Raw genomic sequence first — 23412 nt, forward strand, 5'->3', positions numbered from 1 at the left:
TCATGAGTCCAGTCAAGTCACAGTTGATCGTCATGAGGCAAGTCAGGTCACAGTTTCAATTCCTGAGTCAAATCAAGTCTCAGCTGATCTTCTAGAGTCACGTCACATCACAGCTGTTCATCCAGAGTCACGTCACATCCTGTTTGTTGCACCCAGATCTTCAAGGTCAGTCCTTCAGTATACCAGTCTGGTATCTAGTGTGAGGGATGCACCGCTGGTGTCTGCTCGCACAGGTATCCCCAAAACCCACTCACTCTAAACCTTCTGTTCCTGAACTAATTCCCCTGTCTAAAGTGCTTCCCATGATGGGGATCGCTTTATGTTGCGTTTGGGCTGCATACACCACCACAGATCTGGCCGAGGTGGCGATGTCCACTGTGATGTCTCCAGAGGTGGCGGCTGATGCTGCAGAACCTCTTGTGGTAGTGACGCTCGCTGCTGTGTTCTCTGAGGCGATGGCACTCGCTGCAGCTTCTCCAGAGGTGGTGGCTCATGCTGCAGAACCTCCCGAAGCGGCGGTGCTCGCTTCAGCTCCTTGTACAGTGGTGGTGCCCAGCAATGCACTTTCAGCCTGTCATGTCGCGGTCAAAGGAACCATTGATGAACACTGTACCTGTCCAGCTTAGGAGAAAGTTAATGAACTCTACCTGTTTCCTAATGTTACTACTGTAGAACCTCCAGAGGTGGCGGCATCTGCTGCAGAACCTTCAGAGGTGTCAGTGGTATCCATCTATGAACTCTCGTTCTGTCACGGCTATTGAGGCCGTCCGTGAACTCTTTGCCTGTCCTGTCAAGGCTACGGAGGCCATTTATGAACTTTTATCTTACTCTGAACTGGCTGAGGAGGTCATTTCTGAACCAGCCATGGTGGCTGATGGTGAATTGTCTCTCCGTCTCGTCTCAACTAATGGTTCGAAATCAAAGACGTCTGTCTTGCCAGGTTCTGTCAATGTACTGTCTGTCTGTCAAGTTACAGTCAAGGGACCCGATTATGAACAATCTGTTTATCCTGCTTCAATCACTGAACTGTCTGCCAATCCAGTGTCAGTCAATGCATCCAATTCTGAACTGTCTGTTGGTTTAAACTCTGCAGTTAAATCTGATTCTGAAATGTCTGTCTGTCCATTCTCAATCAATGAACCTGAGGGTGAATTATCGGCCTATCCAGTTTTGGTCAAAGAGCATGATTTTGAACTGTCTTCCTGTCCCATTCCAGTCAATGAATCAGATATTGAACTGTCTGTTAGTCCAGTTTCAGTAAATGAGCTTGCTTATGAATTGTCTGCCTGCTCATTTGTCACCAGGGAAACGGTTAATGAACTTCTTGTGGTCCTAGCCCGGTCCTTGAGACTGTATATGCTCTCTCTGTTTTCTGTGTCTCAGTTTTTCCTAAGCTCCAATCTCTGCTGTGGGTTCCTGATCAGCTTGTTCCGTCATGGTACTCTTCTGTTCCGCCCTGGTGGGCTCCAACTTTGTTTGCTCCACCGTGGAGTTCTTCTGCCCTGTCTGCTCCACACTGGTGGGCTCCTGCTCAACCATGGAGGTCTTCTGTCCTGTCTGCTCCGCACTGGTGGGCTCCAACTCGTCTGCTCCGCCGTGGAGGTATTCTGCCCTGTCTGCTCTGCACTGGTGGGCTCCTGCTCCGTCTGCTCCGCCGTGGTGGCCTTCTGTCCTGCTCTGGTGGTCTTCTGCTCCGCCGTGGGGATCCTCGGACCCGTATGCTCCGCCGTGGTGGTCTTCTGCCTGGTACTGGTGGTCTTCTGCTCCGCCGTAGGGGTCTTCTGTCCTGCTCTGGTGGTCTCCTGCTCCGCCGTGGAGATCCTTGGACCCGTCTGCTCTGCTGTGGTGGTCCTCAGCTCCACCCCTTCCGCCGGCTCCATCATGGTCCTCTGTTTTGCCGGTCCTGCCTCAGGGTCTTACACCTTTACATGGACCTGGCCCTCAATCCCTCCCCCTGTTCCGCCTCCGCTCCACCTCCCTCCTGGATTGTGTAATGTTTAGAGCATCTGGAAGTTGCTCCTTGGAGGGGGGCTCTGTCACGAATCCGGTCTATGAACTTCTGTTCACTCACCACCAGAGGTCACCCGCTCATTACATGGACTCTCACACAACACAGACTGTTACACTATACCCTGCACTACATTTTCCATCATCCATTGCACTGATTGCACACAGCTGTAACCAATCACACGCGCACCTGAAAGCCATTACACACACATTATATAACCTACTCAGATCCTGCTCAAGTCGCCGAGGGTTGTTCTGCATTTATCACTCTCCTAGTGTTAGCTGCTTTACCAAGCCATCCCGTGATCCCAGAGTTAGAGTTTAGTCTTGTTCATATTCTGTTTACCCGTGTTTTGATCTTAGCCTGTTTTCTCATCTTGTCTGATCTCTACCTGCCCTGAAGTTTATTGCCTGTCTTGGATCTCTCTCTCATCTTGTCGTTTGGACTCTGTTTGACCCTGCCTGTGTTCTGACCGTGTTTATAAATAAAGCTTGCACATGGATCCTCATGCCTCACGTCTCGTCTGCCCTGTTACACTTTTATTGTCTTCAACATTTTTTTTATCGTATTTTATTTCATCCAAAATATTACCACCTACAAAAATATTACTCCTACAAAACTACATTTAAAGTTGAGATCAGGCAGAAATAGCTCAAGGTAAAAATTTGAAAGTGTTTTCATGAAAAAAACCTGTCAAAATCCTTAATAGAGTGCAGCAAATATTAATCTATCCCTATATAAATAGGGACGCAGTCAGCAGCTTTCAACTGGGTGTGTTCTGTACAAACACTATGCTGAATCTAAAAAATGTGAACATTCTGATAACGACATCACTAAAAGTCTGTTCAATCTTAGAAGATTCTACAACACCAGAACCTCTCATGATTTTCTTATAGTGCAGCTCTGCTAATGAGCTGTGTCTGAGCCTCTTCGTCCTTTTAAAGGGATAGTTCTAACTAAGTTTAAAAATTCTGTCATTTACTCACACTCGTGTTGTACAAAATCTGTATGACTTTCATTTGCAAGAACACAAAAGATATTTAGCAGACTGTCTGAGCTGCTCTATTCTAGAAAATGAAAGTGGATGGGGACCAGAGGCTGTCAAGCTCCAAAAAAGACAAATATGCACAATAAAAGGATCACAAAAGTGGTCTATATGACTACATTCCAAGATGTCTTAAGCCATCTAGACCTCTATGAGGAATGAAGTGAAATTTAAGATCACCATTCACGTTTGTATATGGAAAATAGCAGATTGGACATTCTGCTACATCTCCTTTTGAGTTCCACAGAAGAAAGAAAGTCGTCTTCTGTCCTGCTCTGGTGGTCTCCTGCTCCGCCGTGGAGATCCTTGGACCCGTCTGCTCTGCTGTGGTGGTCCTCAGCTCCACCCCTTCCGCCGGCTCCATCATGGTCCTCTGTTTTGCCGGTCCTGCCTCAGGGTCTTACACCTTTACATGGACCTGGCCCTCAATCCCTCCCCCTGTTCCGCCTCCGCTCCACCTCCCTCCTCGATTGTGTAATGTTTAGAGCATCTGGAAGTTGCTCCTTGGAGGGGGGCTCTGTCACGAATCCGGTCTATGAACTTCTGTTCACTCACCACCAGAGGTCACCCGCTCATTACATGGACTCTCACACAACACAGACTGTTACACTATACCCTGCACTACATTTTCCATCATCCATTGCACTGATTGCACACAGCTGTAACCAATCACACGCGCACCTGAAAGCCATTACACACACATTATATAACCTACTCAGATCCTGCTCAAGTCGCCGAGGGTTGTTCTGCATTTATCACTCTCCTAGTGTTAGCTGCTTTACCAAGCCATCCCGTGATCCCAGAGTTAGAGTTTAGTCTTGTTCATATTCTGTTTACCCGTGTTTTGATCTTAGCCTGTTTTCTCATCTTGTCTGATCTCTACCTGCCCTGAAGTTTATTGCCTGTCTTGGATCTCTCTCTCATCTTGTCGTTTGGACTCTGTTTGACCCTGCCTGTGTTCTGACCGTGTTTATAAATAAAGCTTGCACATGGATCCTCATGCCTCACGTCTCGTCTGCCCTGTTACACTTTTATTGTCTTCAACATTTTTTTTATCGTATTTTATTTCATCCAAAATATTACCACCTACAAAAATATTACTCCTACAAAACTACATTTAAAGTTGAGATCAGGCAGAAATAGCTCAAGGTAAAAATTTGAAAGTGTTTTCATGAAAAAAACCTGTCAAAATCCTTAATAGAGTGCAGCAAATATTAATCTATCCCTATATAAATAGGGACGCAGTCAGCAGCTTTCAACTGGGTGTGTTCTGTACAAACACTATGCTGAATCTAAAAAATGTGAACATTCTGATAACGACATCACTAAAAGTCTGTTCAATCTTAGAAGATTCTACAACACCAGAACCTCTCATGATTTTCTTATAGTGCAGCTCTGCTAATGAGCTGTGTCTGAGCCTCTTCGTCCTTTTAAAGGGATAGTTCTAACTAAGTTTAAAAATTCTGTCATTTACTCACACTCGTGTTGTACAAAATCTGTATGACTTTCATTTGCAAGAACACAAAAGATATTTAGCAGACTGTCTGAGCTGCTCTATTCTAGAAAATGAAAGTGGATGGGGACCAGAGGCTGTCAAGCTCCAAAAAAGACAAATATGCACAATAAAAGGATCACAAAAGTGGTCTATATGACTACATTCCAAGATGTCTTAAGCCATCTAGACCTCTATGAGGAATGAAGTGAAATTTAAGATCACCATTCACGTTTGTATATGGAAAATAGCAGATTGGACATTCTGCTACATCTCCTTTTGAGTTCCACAGAAGAAAGAAAGTCACATGGGTTTGAAAATACATAAAGGTAAGTAAAGTATAATATGTTTAAAGAAAATCCATCCCCATGATAAACAAAAAAGCTGTGTTCTTACCATTCATGACTGCAGGTGGGATGTGAGGGACCCTCTACTCAACCGTCTGGATAATACTCATCTGGAGAAACAGAGAGAAAGAGAGTGAGGAGGATTTTACATGCAGACAAGCAACAGAGGACACACTATGAAAGAAATTAAGCAAGAGAGAGACTGTGAACAAGTGAAAATGGGACTAAATGGGAAGAAGAGAACAAGTAGAGAGTAATGAGAATGGAAAAGAGGGCTTTTAAAGATGGACAAAGGGAGATGCAAATCTTCTCAGCTGCTCTTGAATATTTTGGCCATTGTTTCTATCCATTTTCCTCTTACACGCAATCATGTTGTTTGCCATAACACACACACACACACATACATGCAACAAGCCACATCCCCTGTGTACCATCACACGCTCACACACAAACAGGATATTGATTGTGCCTGAGTGTTTTCGCCTAATGCAAAGCGACTGTTCGTCTCTGTCTTCGCTCTAAAGCTCTTTCTGGGAAACCAGCCCTGTGTCTCACAGCTGAATCTGAATTGGTGCTCCATGGACAGACTGAACAAACACAAGCTAAACACAAACTCCCTGTACAGCTGAGGAGGTCTGAACCAGTAAATCTAGAAGTCCAGTAAGGGTGTGAGTTACAGTGTGTACAGCTACATTCACACAGCAGCAGGTTGTCAGTCGTCAAAGTACTGTAGTACTCTAAATACTGTATAGTCCTTTCCATACACAAATTGTGTTTTGCTTTGTTTTTATGTGCTGCATGCATTCTCGGTCACAAATGTTAAGGCTTTCAATGGCAAATGGCAAAATATAGGTGTATTGTGTGGTCAAACACAAAAATATTTATAAATAAAATCCTGAACTAAAGCATTTTGACAGAGCTGAGAGGATGAAAGTTGCAGGAGTGTCAAATGCCAAACAATTTAGAATATAGTCATAACTATTTTTATTTTATTTTATTTTAGGTAAGATTTGAATGTTTTTAAATACAGTAAAAGCTGTATATCTGAAAGCTGAAAAGCTGAAATATCATTACAATAAGTTTTCTATTTTAATATATGTTAAAATATAATTTATTCCAGTCATGGCAAAGCTGAATTTTCAGCAGCCATATCACATGATCCTTCAGAAATATGCTGATTTTGTCCTCAAGAAACATATTCTTATTATTATCAATGTTGAAAACAGTTGTGCTATACTTAATATTTTTGTGTAAAGAATTATAGACTTTTTTCAGGATGTTTTGATGAATAGAAAGTTTAAATAAATATTTTGTAATATAATAAAATGTCTTTACTGTCACTTTTGATCAATTTAAAGCATTCTTGCTACATAAATGTATTAATTTATTTAAAGAAGAAAGAATTTAACTGACCCCAAACAGTCAATCTAATTTCATGATCTATATTGCATGTGCTTAGGCTGTTTTCATTTTGCCTAAGCTGAACTGTAAACCTGTAGAACCTGGACAGGCACAGATTCTTCCTAGTTATACTGTCACCAGTGTGAGAAAGTTTCATGTGTACAAACACTAAAAAAAATTGGAAGGTGTTTTAGTCAGTGACATTACAGGCTAATACATTTGTTTACAAGAGAGCACAGCTTAGGGCAATCAATGTGTTACACTACTTCAAACAAGTTTACCTTTTTATATAGTTATAGGTATATAGTTTATATACGGTAGTCATATAGTATATAGATTACGTAATTTCAGGCAACATATAGGTTTATGAAAATGCAATCCATCAGTTACAGTAATTATTAACACTGACTGCATTTATTGAAGCAGTTCAATATCAGTCTGTCTAACGGTTACTTTAGAGCCATTTCACAGAGTTGATATAAGTTCAAATTCCATAACTTATCATTTGTTTTTAAATAGAAGTCATTGGAATTATTTCAAAGGGATTGGCAGTATTTCAGCTGAGCCACTGCTATGGGGGAGGCAGTAGTGGTGCAGCTCAGTTATTAGCTACTCAGAAGTGAGAGACAAAATATTACATCTTTCAGTATCTGCTCCGTTATGCTAGAGTGCATTAGTATTTAAATCAGCACATCTCTGCACTTTAGCTGTCAGCAAATTTTCCTGCAGTATTGGGAGTGTTTGAATCTACTTTTTCAAGTACTAATTAGTCCTTGCCTGCCAGTGACTCAGTAGTGCACAAACCACTTCCTGCTCATTTGCTTTAATACTGTTATATCAGTCTGCTACATCTAAGGCTGATTATCATTTGGTTGAGAACATGCACCAAAAATACTCACTTCTGATGTACTACAGATCGCTGTATTTAGTATTATCAGTTAAGCTTAGTTTCTGATTTTTATTACTGAGTCATTAGGCCAATCAAATTCAAAGACCGGAACTAACTGTTAGAAATTATAGAAATAGAAACCTTCACACATCTACTATAAGGAAACCTTTAGAGGCTCAAATTACACAATCAATTCTCATTCCAACCTTGCAGTGTAAACTTTACATTTACTCTAATATTAATAAATTATCATTGTTATAACAATTATTATTGGTTAGAAAATTTGGTTAGATAAAGATTGTCAAATCTCTTTACTCTGCAACAAGCGCTTTGCTTTCACAGTAGAAATTTCAGTTACATTTAACATTAATCATTGACAAAAACAAAGACTTTTTTTGTCTGCTTAGTGCAACAATTTTAACTTACAATGCCACAAACAGCTTAGAAGGTCCGCAATTACAAAACAGCCCTGCATTATTGCATGCACAGTGTTGTGCTTTTATGGCTCCCAGGAGAATCAGAGCTCTGTAACAGCATTGACTGCTGGATTATCTATGCTTTTATGTGTAAAATTACATTTTAGCACAGGATCTCACTGTTACAACAGTATACGGTACCTTTAATACCTCTTCACCAGCAGGCTGCAATCCAATAACAGCAAGTTACTTGAGTCAAAAGTGTCAACCAACTGAATAAACAGAATAAATAATGCAAAACAGCACAGTGCAAAAGATGCTGTCTGATCTACCAATTCTATTCCTTTTTCTGAGCTCTCACTCTCTTACTGTCTTAATAAAAAGTGACCCGAGTTCAAGTCCCTGCTCAAGTTCCTTTCCGAATCCTGTTTCCCTCTCTCCTCTCCCATTACTTTGTGTCTAGACTTCATTGTCCCATCTAATTTATAATGCGAATGAAGGAGAGAGGCATCATCAGTTTTGCATTAAGCAGTACCAAGGCTTATGTGCTTAGAGCGATATCTCTGAATATGATTCATGAACAGTATAACAGTATCATTACAGAGTAACTGTAGAGATCAAATATAAAGGCCTCTGTTCATCTCGATTTCATGTCATGCTGTTGAATCAAAGGCTTATGTTTGACCTTAAATCCATCCATCACATGTGCTATGACTGATCTTATCGCTCATTATAAAACATTTCCATAGTCAAAGGAATGCAATTATAATAATAATATTTAATTTTGGTGTGGTGAAGATTCCTTCAGACTGTGGAAATGCTTAAAACCCCACTAAATTATACTTTGTAGCATTCATCTTAATATACGCTGACACTCTTGAGATTGCCATTTGAGGCAGAAGAGAAGAGAGATAGGTAATGAGACTGAAGATGTGACCCAGGGTTCTCGTCCTCTATTAATCTATTGTGTGCAAATAAAGAGTCAATTACAGATCAATAAATGGAGGGTTAATAGACTGATGGATAGATTAAAGAGCTGAAAGCTGAGGCAGACAGGATCTGTGGTGTGGACTGGGACTGGTCTCACATTCACACACACTGAAACCCAAAACCTGCTGTGATTGCTTTCACTACATAAGAATGCTCTTCAGTCTTTTACTTTGACTTTCATATATACCTTTTGTCCAAACACCTCACTGAATACCAGCTTCAAATAATATTAACAATAAAAATAATAAAATGATTATAATTATTACCATTATTATTATTCACTGTAATGGCAATTTTCTGTTTCAGTCTTAAATATATATCACAACAAGCACGCACAGGTCAACAGGCAAGTCATCAAGCTAGTGGAGTAAAGATGAGAGGAAGGTGAAGTGGATCTCAGTCATGAAGACAAAGTCCTTTAACACACAAACACATACACATCCCTCTATACACATACAAACATTTTTCCTATTCAATTTAACCCAGATTTTCTTCCAGTGGTCAATAAAAGGGAGTTAAAATGAAGATATGCTCCAGTTTCTCTGTTGGCAAAGCTAAAAGCCAAAGTGAAAAAATAGTGTTTCCAATTTCCATTTATAATTCAAGTTAAAATACTTATCTTTATGAAACAAGAGAAAGTTGTCAAAAAGTCATAATTAAATTTAAAAGTGCCAGGCTCTGGGTAATATTTGCAGGAAAACTTCCCTATAACATATTAGAACATATTATCGCATATAAGAGCGATATTCAAATTTAAATATGATGTTCAAAGCTAAAAACTATTCAACTTTTGTCAAATATGTACAAAAAATAAAAAAAAAACATCCACGGAAAGCACAAAACTAAAGGTAAAGAAAAAAACATTTTATTCTCACACAGTCATGGAATTCTGAGCTCATTTATATGCACAGTCAACACCTGATATTTGCATGTCATTACTAGTTGAACAGGGGGAATATTTTGGTTCATTTCTAAATCAGCATTATATAATCCCCCACATAATTTGCATAAAGTCACAAAGACAAACAAATATCATCCACAGTCCATTAAGACACATTGTTCACGATAATTGGAGTGTTTATGGGAATCAGGGAGGGAGTCATTTCTATTATTTAATTCAGAAATGTCGCTGCTTCACAGTGAGGCTTTCTAGAACATCTTGTGCTCTAGAGAGGCTCGGGATGTGGATGAGAGATTCAGAGGTGTAATGGACCCAGAATGAATTGCTTATTAAAAACTGCTCTCTAAATTCCATTCTCAGTTTCACTGTTCTCATGTAGACTAAACTAGATTGAATATTAAATTGAGTCTCTCCGTCTAATGCTGCAGAGATGAGGCGAGAGAGAAGAGGAGAGGAGAAGAGAGGACTTTGTACATCAGTGATCTCATAGCACGGCCTGCAGATCCATGTTTATTAGAGTAACTCTAATATACCTCTCTTGCTTTTTCTGGCCACGTACACACTGCAGCTAAATACATTGTCACTCTTCTTCTGGGTGCTTAATCCCATTCTAAAAGAGACAACCACATTCTATCCGAATTCACACAGGATCAATCAAATATTAACACAACTCTTAGTTTATTGCCTTGACAGTAGTTTACTTAAAAGGCCAGAATGTAATTTTGGCATTTTGGGAGTGACTTTTAAAGGGGTGTTTCAATGCGATTTCAATTTTTTAACATTAGTTAGTGTGTAATGTTGCTGTTTGAGCATAAACAATATCTGCTAAATTGCGAAGCTGAAAGATCAATGCAAACGGAGATATCATCTTTTAAAATTCTGGCAGTTTAATGCCTACAAAAATGGCTGGTAGGGACTACAACAAATTACTTCCCGGGTTCGTGACATCACAAACCCAGATAAACCCCGCCCTCGGGAAAAGGCAGCAAAGGGGGCAAGGCCATGTTACTTCACTTTAGAGATTCGCGATTCTGTCTTCTAACGATTCTAATGGATTCACAAGTTTCAAAATCAATGTTCAAATACAGCGGTTCTCAATACTGTTCCTCGTGTCACCCTGCTCTGCACACACTCTGCATCTCTCTCATTTGGCTCAGCTCCAACAATGAACTGTACCAATTATACACGTATTTTCACATAGCTATGTGAAGCGTTAAAAATGGATGCGCATGCAGTTACCGTACTGTATTAAAGGTTTACTTGGGATAAAACCGTATATTAAAAGCTAGCATAAGCAGTAGCATTTACAAATAACAGCGTATCTAAAAGTATGAGACAACAACAAACAAAAAACATAGGCCTACCATTAAAAGCCGTGCTTGCACAGGTTCTGCACGATCCTCTTCAATAATATCCTCTGCTTCTCAATCGGGCTCAAACTGATAAGCGGTATTAACGATGCTGTTGTTTACAATACAACTGGAGCACATGCCGCCGAGGTGAGGGGCGGGACGTTTAGATGCGCACTAGAGGCGGTTTAGCCAATCACAACACACTGGGCTAGCTAACCAATCAGAGCCCATCGCCTATTTCTGAGGGAGGAGCTTCATAAAAGAAGGAAATGATCAGTGCGTTTCTCAGAGAAGGTACAGAGCGGTGTGGAATAAAGGTAAATTATGTGAAAAATAATGCGTTTTTTAAAAACGACGCATTAACACATGTTAGACTGCACCCCATAAACACAATCAAGCCTAGAAAAAACCCAGTGAACCACCCCTTTAAAATCTGTATAAATAGAACCATAATTTCGAGTGAATCCCCACATCCATCTATGCAATGTACTTTCTAGCTGGAATTAAAGTCACTGTGAGTCTCACCGTTTTTGTGCAATAAATTTAAGATGGGCAGCAGCAACATTTCTATTTACACCCACACAAATATGTCTCCCAGAAGCTCTGAGAAAACATTACATGAGATTCAGGCTGCACAGATACACAAACCGATCACTACAAACACAGACAGAGAGACAAAGTTAGACAAAAAGAAACTGCTCCTTCTCTGAATCAATAAGTCTCTTTATAACTAGGAAGGACAGGCAGCTATATATCTTTTACGGTGTATTCCTAAAGATGTTACCAAGTTATTCGTACCAAGGTCATGGATTTGGTCATGGCAACTGATAAAATTATACTTTTGGATGATAAACCTAAATGTACATAATTTAAATAATAATTATAATCATAAAACGATATATAGTAATTATTAATAAATAATATATAGGCTAGTTGTAATTTAAAACCAATATGCCAATAGTGATATAAAAATAGAAAAGACAAAAAAAGATATATATATATATATATATATATATATAGATATATATATAGATAGATATATATATATATATATATATATATATATTAAGGTTGTCAACAATTATAAAAATTACACTTGTTCATATATATTCACATACATACACAAATATTTCATATGCATATATAATGTATACTTATGTGTATACATTCCAATTTTCTCAGCATTAAATGTCTTGGACAATTCAGAGATGAAGCTACCTGTTTTTTTAACTCACAGCATTGACAGTTTGTAAAGTGTAATAATGACTACTTTAAGCATGCTAAATTAGATATTGTATGTAATGATTTTTAAAAGAAACATTTCTGGTTTGTTCTCAAAAGTCTTACTGTGGGGTACTAGAAAGCCTTTAATTGTCATTTGTTACCAAGAACGCTTCCTCATTTGTGTCAACATGGACAATATCACTATAATGCATGCAGTGTGAATGTGTGTTTGTGTATGTGTAAGCCCAGAGTTGGCATTACAACTGCAAACAGAGTCTGAGCCTTCAAGCCATGGAACATGATATACAAGCTCTCCTTTACACACACACACACACACTAACATGCCACCCCACCCAAAATCCTTCATTCAAAACAGCCCCAAACCTCACATTTAGGAACACTCATGTGAGAAACAACAGATAATGCTAAATTCCACCAATGTGAGTTCTCCTCAAAACCTTGCTCTCACTTTCATTGTGCCAGAGGACTGTCTGTTCCGTCATTATACTTCACTATATCTCACACAGTCTCATACAAATGTCCCTTGAACTGTTAGTGATGGACACCTGTGGCACTGGCAAATCAGCATTCAATATATCACTCTCATCACACAGCACATGTCTGTTCTGAGTGTGCTACCCAGCATGCTTTGTGCAAAGAAGGGGAATAAGGACTCCTCTGTCCACACAGGAAACAAGCATATGAAACATGCCAGCAGAGACCACACTAGCCATTCAGAGAGTGGTACTGAATGATGCTGCAGAGGTGAAAGTGAGCAGCAAAACACCAACACAAAATAAAATAGAGTGGTATCCTATATTATATCTGTATGATCAGCAGACTCATATTCATACAGATCTCCAGACGCTGGCAAAATAAACAGCAGCGTATCGACGGGTGAAAGTGAGTAGCAAAACACCAACACAAATTAAAATAGAGTGGTAACTCTCTATATTATATCTGTATGATTAGCAGACTCATATTCATACAAATCTCCAGACGCTGACTAAATGAACAGTAGCACATCCACAGCTGAAATGTGAGGCAGCTAAATGAATGCTAATTCTATGAATACTAATTTCACTATACCAGTTTTCAGATTTTCTTGCCGAATTTATTGCCATTGTTGAAACAAAATCTTTTCATTTTGGAGATTTCTGTTTTCCCCATTAAAAAGATGGAAACTGCATACACCACTTAACTTATGTCATGTCAATTTGGGGCAAATTTGCTAATGGGAGGCCAATTCGCCATGGGTTTCCTTCATGGTTTTAACTGAGGCTCTGTGGTTAATTAATACTGCTTGATGACAGTTTTACAACACTAATTTCACTCAAAACTTATGAAACACTGTGAGCTTTAAAAACGTTAAGATGTTGCTATTGTACATAAGGATGACAACAGTTGTATGAGTCGTCAAAAACACCAGCTCAAAATATTGTGGTATACAACTATAGTTGCCCTTACTAAGCAATTTGTTAGCAACTTATATTTTTAAACAACACAGCAGCTTAGAAAATCACGCTTGAGATATTGCTGTGTGTAATTCATGTTGTACAGACCATATTTTACTAAATAAATAATAATAATAATAATAATTAAAGCTTTTCTAAAATTATGTTAAAAATACCAGTGGGAACCCACTAGCTCAAATTTGCAACCCAGGCTCAATAACGTTTCTGCAAAATGATATTGTGTTGGTTCTTGCTCGTTTCGTGACACTTTTTAAGTTAAATGTCCAGTCACTGACACAAAAAGCATGTTTAATTTTACCTGAAATAAATGAACGTAAATCTGCCAGCATTTTATTACATTGGTTGTACGCATTGATGCAGACATGAAATGAAATGTCTGGTGAGTGAAGCTAAATGGTTAATGCTCTATTGTTTTTTTAAATAATGTACCACCTTCACTAAACCCTAAGCTAAAACCATAACTGATAACAACAGCAAACTTGAGACAAAAACAAGTTGTTCAGTACAGAGATGTTTAGTACATTGAACATCTCCATTACTTACATAAAAATAGCTGCCAAATATTGTTATCAAGATGGCCGGCAGATGAAATTAAAGGATTTGAAAAGAATCAGGCTAAACATGGCAGTCGCAAATACGCCAAGTACATTTCTGTACACTTTATTATTAATCGTAATGCAGGCAGGAGAACTGCAGCAACAGATCTTTTACCTCTCAACTTTCATCACCAACACATATCTAAAGTGGAGTTACACAAATAACGCTTGTGCTTCAGTTCCCTTTAGCATGCTTTTTCTCACAGTTCTCAGCATGTGTGCATGTATAAACAGTAGCACAGAAGGCAGGGGCCACATTCTCTTGAACGTGCACGTTCAAGGAACCACTTGTCTTCTCTACTGCACTTCATTTTACTCAACTTTACCCAACTTGCAAACATCTATTTTAAGTTCAGAGAGACACATCCTTCTTATTACATGCAGAATCTATTTTTCTCCTTAACATAGGTGCACAACAAGCTTAGAGAAACTTTTTCATTTGAAGGTGAACAAGAACAGCAGTGAAGTTTTGTAACTGTAACTCAGTAACTCCACTGATATTCACTGTATGTGATTGTGGTGTTCTGGATGACGCAAGAGAATTTGACTCTCGCAGTTTTGATTATATTAAAAAGTGTTTTGAGGACACAGTCACACACACCATTTCATTCTCTTTCTTTATCCCTTTCTCTCCTCTTTATATCTCATTGGTAAACTCTCTCTCTCACACACACACACACACACACACACACACACACACACGGTACTATTGGTATTTAGGGCAGCCAACATCCAAGCTATCCTCTCTGTGTGTGTGACATATAAGGCATATTTCTAGGGCACTCCACCCTGTTCCCACTGGGAGATTCGCGCGCACACACACACACACACACACACACCAGTACTCGCACAGAACATGGGTGGTTGGCATTCAAGAGTGAAAAATCTAGCGAACGAGATATGAAACTCAAATAGAAAGCATGGCATGTCAACCATCCACATACACACTTTATATCAAGCACTTTTACTTCAGTCTGTCTGCAAATGACATCTCTGCCTGAGTTGATGTCAATTCATTTTAAATTCAAATTCACAATATTTTAATTCATTTTCATTTGTGCACTCTAAGATATCCATACAAACATTACGTACACTACCATTCAAATGTTTGGAGTCAGTATGATTTTTTTAATGGTTTTAAAAGAAGTCACTTATGGTTTCTAAAGCTGCATATATTTGATCCAAATACAGTAAGCACAGTAATGCTGTGAAATAGTATTGCAATTTAAAATAACTGTGTTCTATTTGAATACAAATTGTAATTTATTCCTGTGATGGCAAAGCTAAATTTTAAGCAGCCATTACTCTAGTCTTCAGTGTCATATGATCCTTCAGAAATCATTCTAATATGCTGATTTTGTGCTCAAGAAACTTTTCTTATTATTATCAGTGTTGAAAACAGTTATGCTGCTTAATATTTTTGTGGAAACAAGGATATATTTTTATCAGGATTGTTCTCACTGACCCCAAACGATAATGTGCAATAAGATGCATCTTGTATACATGAACATTACTACTATTAATCTTGCAGGAAATTATGTAATCTGCACAGATGCTTTAAGGCCTTGTCTGCATATGCATGTGATGTCAGCACAATTCTGACTTGTAAAGGATTTACATCTTCCAAGGACAATCACAATAAGGTATAAATTCCACTAACATTTACACAAAGATTACGCCTAAAAAATCTCAGAGAGAATCTAACCAAACATTAAAACAACACAGCATTATTCCAGAACAATGATGCTTTTAAAACAAAATAACTGATCTCCACCTAAGATCATTACATGTAAAGCCATGACTGTCAGCAAATTAACAAACAACTGACGATGATATCTTCATGTATTTAACAGTGGTGAGTTTATCAACATCCCGATAAGAGAAAATAAATGATGGTCAGCATATTTCCCCTGACTAGACTCATCCATTCATCACGCAGGATATTTACTACTGCGACTGGCCCATGCCCCACATACTGAGAGGATGCAAGAGAAACAGAAACAGATTATAGCCTCTGTGCTTTGATTAACAGCGCTAGCCTTGGAGGAAGAGAGTTATGAGAATATATGGCGGTTGGCGCACACTACATAACCTACTTCTACAACAGTCTGTGAATCTAAAAAACTTCAAAGGAAATAGCCTGGGTCACACTTCACATTACAGTGTGAAGTTACTTATGAGTAAGTTCTGAGTAATACTAATGAACGACATGATGAAATCGGTATTGGCTGGTACACACTTCTTTTCTGACTCACAACTAGTCACGAAGTTGTGTTGGCCCTCCTGATCCAAAATCAGTAAAACATGCATGGGATATGCTGTATAAAATAAGAATAGTTCATTCATAACTGATCTTAACATTGTACGCTAAATCGCTAAATACATGCCTTCACTTAACACACTCCCCCCAATATATATAAGGGCCAAACAATATTGTTTTTTCAAGGCTAACTGGGACCAAATGTAATATTTTAAGAATCAACCAGTCCTGAATATCTGGTTGAGACAATAAACAGGAAAAAGCAAAAAAGCAAAAAATCTATCTATCTATCTATCGACATAATAAAATACTGCTATAATACTTGCAAGTTTATTAAATGTTAAAATAATTTTAATTTCCTGTGAAAATGTTATTTTATCATATTAAGATCCATGTAACATGAACTCTGCAGTAAGCGTTAATTTAGTAAATATAAGCACATTTTCTATATGGATTGAGGCTGGATGATGAGGACAGATGTACACGGCTGTCCTGGAGGCAGGTGCACTAGTGGGACAGGTGTGTTGCATCTCAGCGTCCCGCTGGGAAACACTTACAATCATCCAGCTCTTATGTTTCAGCTTAATTATAGAGCTTAAATGGGATGGAGTTGCTGTATAAGTTCACAACCTGCACAACAAGTTTTCTATCTATCTATCTATCTACATAATAAAATACTGCTATAATACTTGCAAGTTTATTAAATGTTAAAATAATTTTAATTTCCTGTGAAAATGTTATTTTATCATATTAAGATCCATGTAACATGAACTCTGCAGTAAGCGTTAATTTAGTAAATATAAGCACATTTTCTATATGGATTGAGGCTGGATGATGAGGACAGATGTACACGGCTGTCCTGGAGGCAGGTGCACTAGTGGGACAGGTGTGTTGCATCTCAGCGTCCCGCTGGGAAACACTTACAATCATCCAGCTCTTATGTTTCAGCTTAATTATAGAGCTTAAATGGGATGGAGTTGCTGTATAAGTTCACAACCTGCACAACAAGTTTGACCGTTGTGATTGAAATCAATGACAGCGATTCCGCTCCTTCTCGAACACGTTACGGGCTTTTGTTCCGAAACTGCGCTCTTTTCTCTCGGACAAAATTATTAAGCTTCTAAAAAAAATGCTTATTAAATACAGAGCATATTGAATAAGCTGTTTGTAAATATTAGCAATAGGCATCACAATAGAGTAACCTACAGGCAAAAGATAAATGCTTACCGTGCATATCGCGAAAGAAAACGACACGGTGTTATTGTAATTTCATAAAAACAGAGCCAGCGTTACCGGAAATATCCTCGGATAAGGGGCGATGTGTGGTTTGGTATCCAGGTGAAGGATCGGCTGTACCTGCTCACTGCGGCGTTGTTTCACTATCCACAAGTGATGGGGCTGCCGTCACTGGCGACAGCAGGATGGGCGGAGCTTCGCGCGGTCGCTCTCTGTAGCACTGCACAGATGTGCTCGAGGATTAGCAAGAGCGGCTCCAGATGAGCTCGGACAAAATACATGTCACTAAAATAATGTGACAAGTTCACGCTGTGGATTATAAATATCGAGCAGAGGGTCTGAACTGAAATAGTACGCCTGGACATTACAAGTAACTGATATAAAAATCTGTTCAAATCTTTAAGTGGAGAGTTGGCGCTTGGTATAGCGAGATGTTCATTGAGCAGCTGTTTCAAAAGCTTGAGAATTTTGTATTAAAACACTCTGCTGAAAAAACATACCAAACCAGCCTAAATATGTCTGCTGGTATCCCAGCTGGGTTTAGTTAGGCTTTGGACTGAAAAGTGCCCAGAACCACTCTAAAGCAATCTTAGGCTGGTTTAAGTTGTTTTACTCTGCTAATAAACTATTAACTATTAAAATCATATTAACTAGACTATTAAAGAGGAAGTAAATATTAAATGAATATGTATTTCCTCTTTAATAGTCTTTAATCTGTAGTACATATAGATAACTGGGTCAAAATAACAGCTGTGTTTATATAATCTAAGTGAGTTTCTCAGTTAACATTAATCCATGTATTCCACTCCATGCATTCCATGTAGAAACCACATTTTAAGAACAGTTTTGATGTTAAAAACTGCCTCTTTCTTTTCATATACACAATTCAAAAGCTTGGGGTCGGTAAGATTTTTTAAATGTTTTTGAAAGGGAAAAAAAGTCTCTTACGCTCCCCAAGGTTCCATTTATTGTTGAAAATACAAAAAAAAAACGAGAAACATTAAGTGCGGTAATATTAAGAAATATTATAAGTTTCCTATATTAATGTAATTATTTTTTTCAGGAGTCTTTGATAAATAGAAAGCTCAAAAACAGCATTTATTTGAAGTTGAATGTATCCTTGCTGAATTAACGTATTAATCTCTTTAAAAAAAAAAAAATCTTACTAATCCCAAACTTTGAACGGTAATGTAAATCATTTTCAGACTGTGAACAACTGCAAAATTAGACTACATGAAAACTTTTTTTTAAAGCACTTTTATTACTTTAAATACGGAAGAAAGGTATAATTATTCAGGATATTTGATTTACTATTCAGATTTCAATTTATATTTTTGGAGAGTTCTCTGCTGCCCTCTATTGCTCAGAGTGACTAATTGCAAGGCAGCAGGATCACTGCATTCACAACTGCATTTGCAGACACTAATGGCACAAATACAAGACGATAAACAACAGCAAAGAAATAATTGCATTTCTTTTAATTTAAGACGGTTATTTGTAGATAACATCAGCGGTTGAGCTGGTGAGATGCACTTAAAATACACACACAAAAAGTATCAATGTATCAGGTGTGGTCATCTGAATGTATCTCCAGAATCCATTTTGAGGCAAACACAAGAACCACATTAGCATGTCTCACCACAGTCAACTTAGCTTCATGTCCCTTCAAAGGGATTGTCTCTGTCCAGGCTGGAAGTGGTTTCTATGGACTGTTCACTTTCTGAGATTTTCCTGTACCTCCTTGAAGATATGTTCCTCTAGGCTGGATGTGTCATACTCCTTCAGCATATCGTACGGCCTCCACGGTTCTGCCCACTTCTGAGCATGCTCCATCATCTCCGGGGTCAAACATAAGTCAAAGTGGATACCCTTAATGTTAAACTTGGGACGCTCCCAACGTTTAGACCACGGCTTCGGCCTCATTTTTACTTTTAACTACAGGAGAAAGAGAGAAACAGACAGGAAACTATTTAAATTTAGTGGCTGAACACCGTAGGCATATTTTACCATTACAGAATTCTACAGATGAAAAATGTTTTACTGGAACATCTTACCAGATTGACCGGAACATCTCCGGTTATCTCATAATGGACAGGTTGCATGTCAAAGTTGAAGGTGCTGTACTCAGGTAGAGCGTCTCTCAAGTACATGAGATTGTCGTCCAGTCTCTTCTCCAGTTTCAACACTTCAATCTTGCGCATACGTGGACTGTACAACTCATAGCATATCTCCACACCTACAGTAAACGAAAACCTATTACCATGAAATTCTTAACAAAATGGCAAAAAAAGTAAAAAAGCATTAGATTTCACGTATAGTAGATACTACAATTAAAGTGAAACCAGTTTAAATCTGAACAGTAAGGGTTGCAACTAATGATTATTTTGATAATCAATGAATCCTTCAATTATGGATTTGATTAATCAGATTAAAAGCCACATTTTATTTTCATTAATTATTTTTTTTTAAGTTATTACATCCTATCATCCTGTCATCAAAACTGTGCAAACTGAAGAATCTACCTATTGTACAGTATGTAGGCATTACATTTTGCCCACCATAATAAAGTTACAAAAAAGCACTAAACATGCATACTTGCATATCGACTTATTAACATGTATTAAACAAATAGCAAACTCATCTGTCAAAGCACCTGACAGGGCAAGCCGTGTGAACTATCAGCTATATGGGTATGAGGGTATTTGAAGCACTGAACCTGCTCTTTCATTCAAAATACGTTAGATAAAGTATTCTCATGTTTAGAACAGTTTGGGTCCTGCAGCTCACTTTGTGTCCTCCGCTATATTTCATACGTGTTTTGTCCACATAAATGCATTATTCATTACTGTAAAGTGACGTGAATGGCAGATTTTTTTTCCCGACTAATCATTGTAGATATTTTTCATTTTTGTTCATATGTATTAGTTGTCACAGCACAACAGAACAGATAATGAAACAAAACTAAATTAAAATTTAAAATTAAATGTTACAAGTTTTTTTTTTTTTACCCTGGCCATCGACCACATTCCTAAGAATAAAAGTAGCACCCAATCCTTTTCCAGAACGTTGAATGCAGATTCCAATGAAACGATTCATGTTCCCGTTCACATGAGGATCAGTCATGGTCACTGCTAAAATACTGCCTACATAAAACAATAAAGAGAATATTTAAAGAGGAACAGAGAGGGACATTTTTCAATCACACATCACCATAAAATAGAGGAGTCTTGTAGTGTGTTACAATCATCAGTATTTCTTACCAGCGTAAAACTCTGGAATGTTGAGAACTTTCCGTCTCTGTATCATGTCTTTCCGTTCTATTGAAAATTTCACAGGATTTGTGCGCTGACGAGGAGGGATGAACTCTGGACTCAAAAACCTATTCAAACATTTATTTTGTAAAGCAACTGAATCATGAAACATGCTACTAATAAAGGTTTTATAATAGAAATATTAAACAGCTGACAGTAATATCCAGCGATGCAAATTTTGCCAAAATTTAGGCTCATGTAATTTTCTACATATTAGGCATAGAATTAAAAGTGAATGTTTGCATATTTTAAAATAAAATATTATGTGCAAATAGATCAAATTGATTACAGTAAATTCTATTTTTTAACTATTTCTTTCATTACTCCTTTAACATAGTTACAGTCTTGCTAACAATCATTTATACTGTATATCTACAAACGTTGCAAAAGGTTCCAGGTTCCAATAATCTCTTCAATGAGCATCTAACTGCCTCTAATATTTTTTTTTTTTTTTTTTTTTATTATGTGCCTTCACTTATTCTGTTCTCTTATTATCCTCCTAGCTTTTTACTATTTTGAACGATGACTGAAACCTTGTATAACTGGCACTCGTGTTCTCGTGTTTATTGCCATCTTATGATACATCGCTGCTTGTATTCCTCAACTGTAAGTAACTGTAAGGATAAAAGCATCTACCAAATGAATACATGTTAAAGGGGTCATATGATGCTTTTTTAAAGATCATTATTTTGTGTATTTGGTGTAACAGAATATGTTGACATGCTTTAATGTTCAAAAAACACATTATTTTTCAAATACTGTACATTATTGTAGGTCCCTTTCACACACACACGATACGCAAAACTCTGCATTTGAACAGTCAATAGCAAATACTTAAACTAACAACAAAACAGTAGCTGATTCAGAAGCACCAGATTGTCATAGCAAAGTCAGAATTACCTCCTCTCCTAGGTTCATGAAACGGTCGTCCATAAAATGCATTGCTGTTCTGTTGAAAGTAATCTTAAATATTTCTAAATGCATCTACTTTCGGAAGGCCAAATAAAGTGCTTTTGCTTTCGCCTAGAAACACAGTGTCTCCCCGGCATGGCTTCTTCTACACTAACTGCGGTTACTGAAACCACGCCTTCTTTCTTTGCGTGCACATTTGGGCGGCATTATGCAAATATTTCCACATAGTGAGGTAGATATGTGGGGGCGTGTTAGAACGAGCCGTTTTAGGGGGGCGTGGCAGAGTCTTAACTTTGATAAAGAATATCTCTTTGGTTTTGGGACTTTAGTCTTTGCAACTTTAGGGATCTTATCTATTCACGAACAGCTTGTAACACTCCAAAGAGAAAGGAAAACTTGAAATCGCATCATATGACCCCTTTAATGTAATGTAAACCTTTTCTAAGGAACCTGTTATACCTCAATAAGCTGGCAGGTGTAAACTAAAACATAATCATATGCATTTATTTCACAACATACATACCGTCGCAGAGATGCTTCTTTCTGTGTTTTGTCTATGATAACTGGTTTGGATGGAGGGGTGAATTTTGGAGGTCCATCTGACGCTACATTGTGCCTCAGTACAGACGTCGACAGAAGTCCTAGGAATAAAATAAATATTCTGTATGTGTACAAATCATTTTAGATATCGGTAATAGTTAACTTATTCATTACATAAGGGTTGTACATTTTATAAACTACCGCAGAGTTATTCACTTGAGCAGGTGATGGTTTTAATGATAGTCTCATTAGTGCTCTTTTCTGTTATTACCATCTAATATGGTGTTGGTAATGGGGAATAAAAAAAAACAATAACATACGTTCGTTCTGAGAGAAATTTCTTAAAATTCGTAGCAAGCCCATCATTTGTCTCGTCCTGCTTGTGCACGCCGCCGCCATGTTTGACCTCTGACAGAGGAGTGTGTACAAGAAACATTCTGATTGGCTGGCCAACTTCGATAACAATGTCTGTGACTGGCTGGATGATGTGAAAACTTCTTCTTCTTGTTGTGTGATTTGCGGCAGCTTAGACGCTCCAAAGGCGCATTGCTGCCCTCCTCAGTTCATCTGAAGAACTCCATCTCATAGGTTAAATCCTCAAATAAAGACCAGGGTGGAGTAAAAAACTTTTAACAACCTTTGTTGCTTCATATTCTTTATTTTCAAGAATCAATTTTAAAGATAAAGATGAGACTCCGGATTCCAACAGATCAGAAAACATGCGGTTTCTTGCAGCACGAAGAATTTCACACGCCATTACTACATGCTTCACAGTTTCTAATTCTCCACACAAACATCTGCCGTCTGGATGCTTGCCAACCCTTGCCAGCCCATAATTCAGTGCACAATGCCCCAGTCTTAATCTAGTGATTACCACACTATCCCTCCTCTCTAATCTTGTGAATGATGTGTGCATTAATGTAGGCTGAATTGAAAAATAATGTCTACCTTTATTTCCTTCTTCCCATTCTTTCTGCCATATTTGCTTTATTTTTTGCTGTATAATACTCTTGCACT

At 38.1% G+C, this 23412-nt stretch overlaps 2 protein-coding genes across 2 annotated transcripts in view; both read right to left on the reverse strand.

The window, feature by feature from the left end:
- LOC107556117 (intersectin-2-like) overlaps nucleotides 1–17757 on the reverse strand; it is a 49862-nt gene extending 32105 nt beyond the window's left edge. The window contains exons 1-2 of the mRNA XM_016239155.1: nucleotides 17624–17757; nucleotides 4942–5002 (exon numbers count right to left, since the gene is read on the reverse strand). Coding sequence (XP_016094641.1) covers nucleotides 4942–4948 — 7 coding nt within the window. The 5' untranslated portion in view covers nucleotides 4949–5002; nucleotides 17624–17757. The remainder of the gene's footprint in view (nucleotides 1–4941; nucleotides 5003–17623) is intronic.
- A 1154-nt stretch (nucleotides 17758–18911) lies between these two features.
- Nucleotides 18912–22860, reverse strand: LOC107556135 (39S ribosomal protein L19, mitochondrial). The gene is made up of 6 exons (XM_016239173.1): nucleotides 22716–22860; nucleotides 22379–22496; nucleotides 20893–21011; nucleotides 20641–20775; nucleotides 19687–19868; nucleotides 18912–19567 (listed from the first exon to the last, which is right to left on the reverse strand). Exons 1-6 carry the CDS (start codon nucleotides 22792–22794, stop codon nucleotides 19346–19348), a joined length of 855 nt encoding a protein of 284 aa, XP_016094659.1. The 5' UTR covers nucleotides 22795–22860; the 3' UTR covers nucleotides 18912–19345.
- Between the last annotated feature and the right edge of the window lie 552 nt (nucleotides 22861–23412).

The sequence above is a fragment of the Sinocyclocheilus grahami genome, unplaced genomic scaffold, assembly GCF_001515645.1.
Source record: "Sinocyclocheilus grahami isolate Dianchi unplaced genomic scaffold, SAMN03320097.WGS_v1.1 scaffold556.1, whole genome shotgun sequence".
NCBI classification, from domain to species: domain Eukaryota; kingdom Metazoa; phylum Chordata; class Actinopteri; order Cypriniformes; family Cyprinidae; genus Sinocyclocheilus; species Sinocyclocheilus grahami.

Excerpts from the sequence above, each read along its gene's own strand:
- LOC107556135 (XM_016239173.1), bottom strand. The coding sequence starts at position 22,794 with ATGGCGGCGGCGTGCACAAGCAGGACGAGACAAATGATGGGCTTGCTA. Across the intron at positions 19,869-20,640 it reads GAATGTGGTCGATGGCCAGG|GTGTGGAGATATGCTATGAG; the intron begins GTAAAAAAAAAA and ends CGTTTACTGTAG. Across the intron at positions 19,568-19,686 it reads GAGATGTTCCGGTCAATCTG|TTAAAAGTAAAAATGAGGCC; the intron begins GTAAGATGTTCC and ends TTTCTCCTGTAG.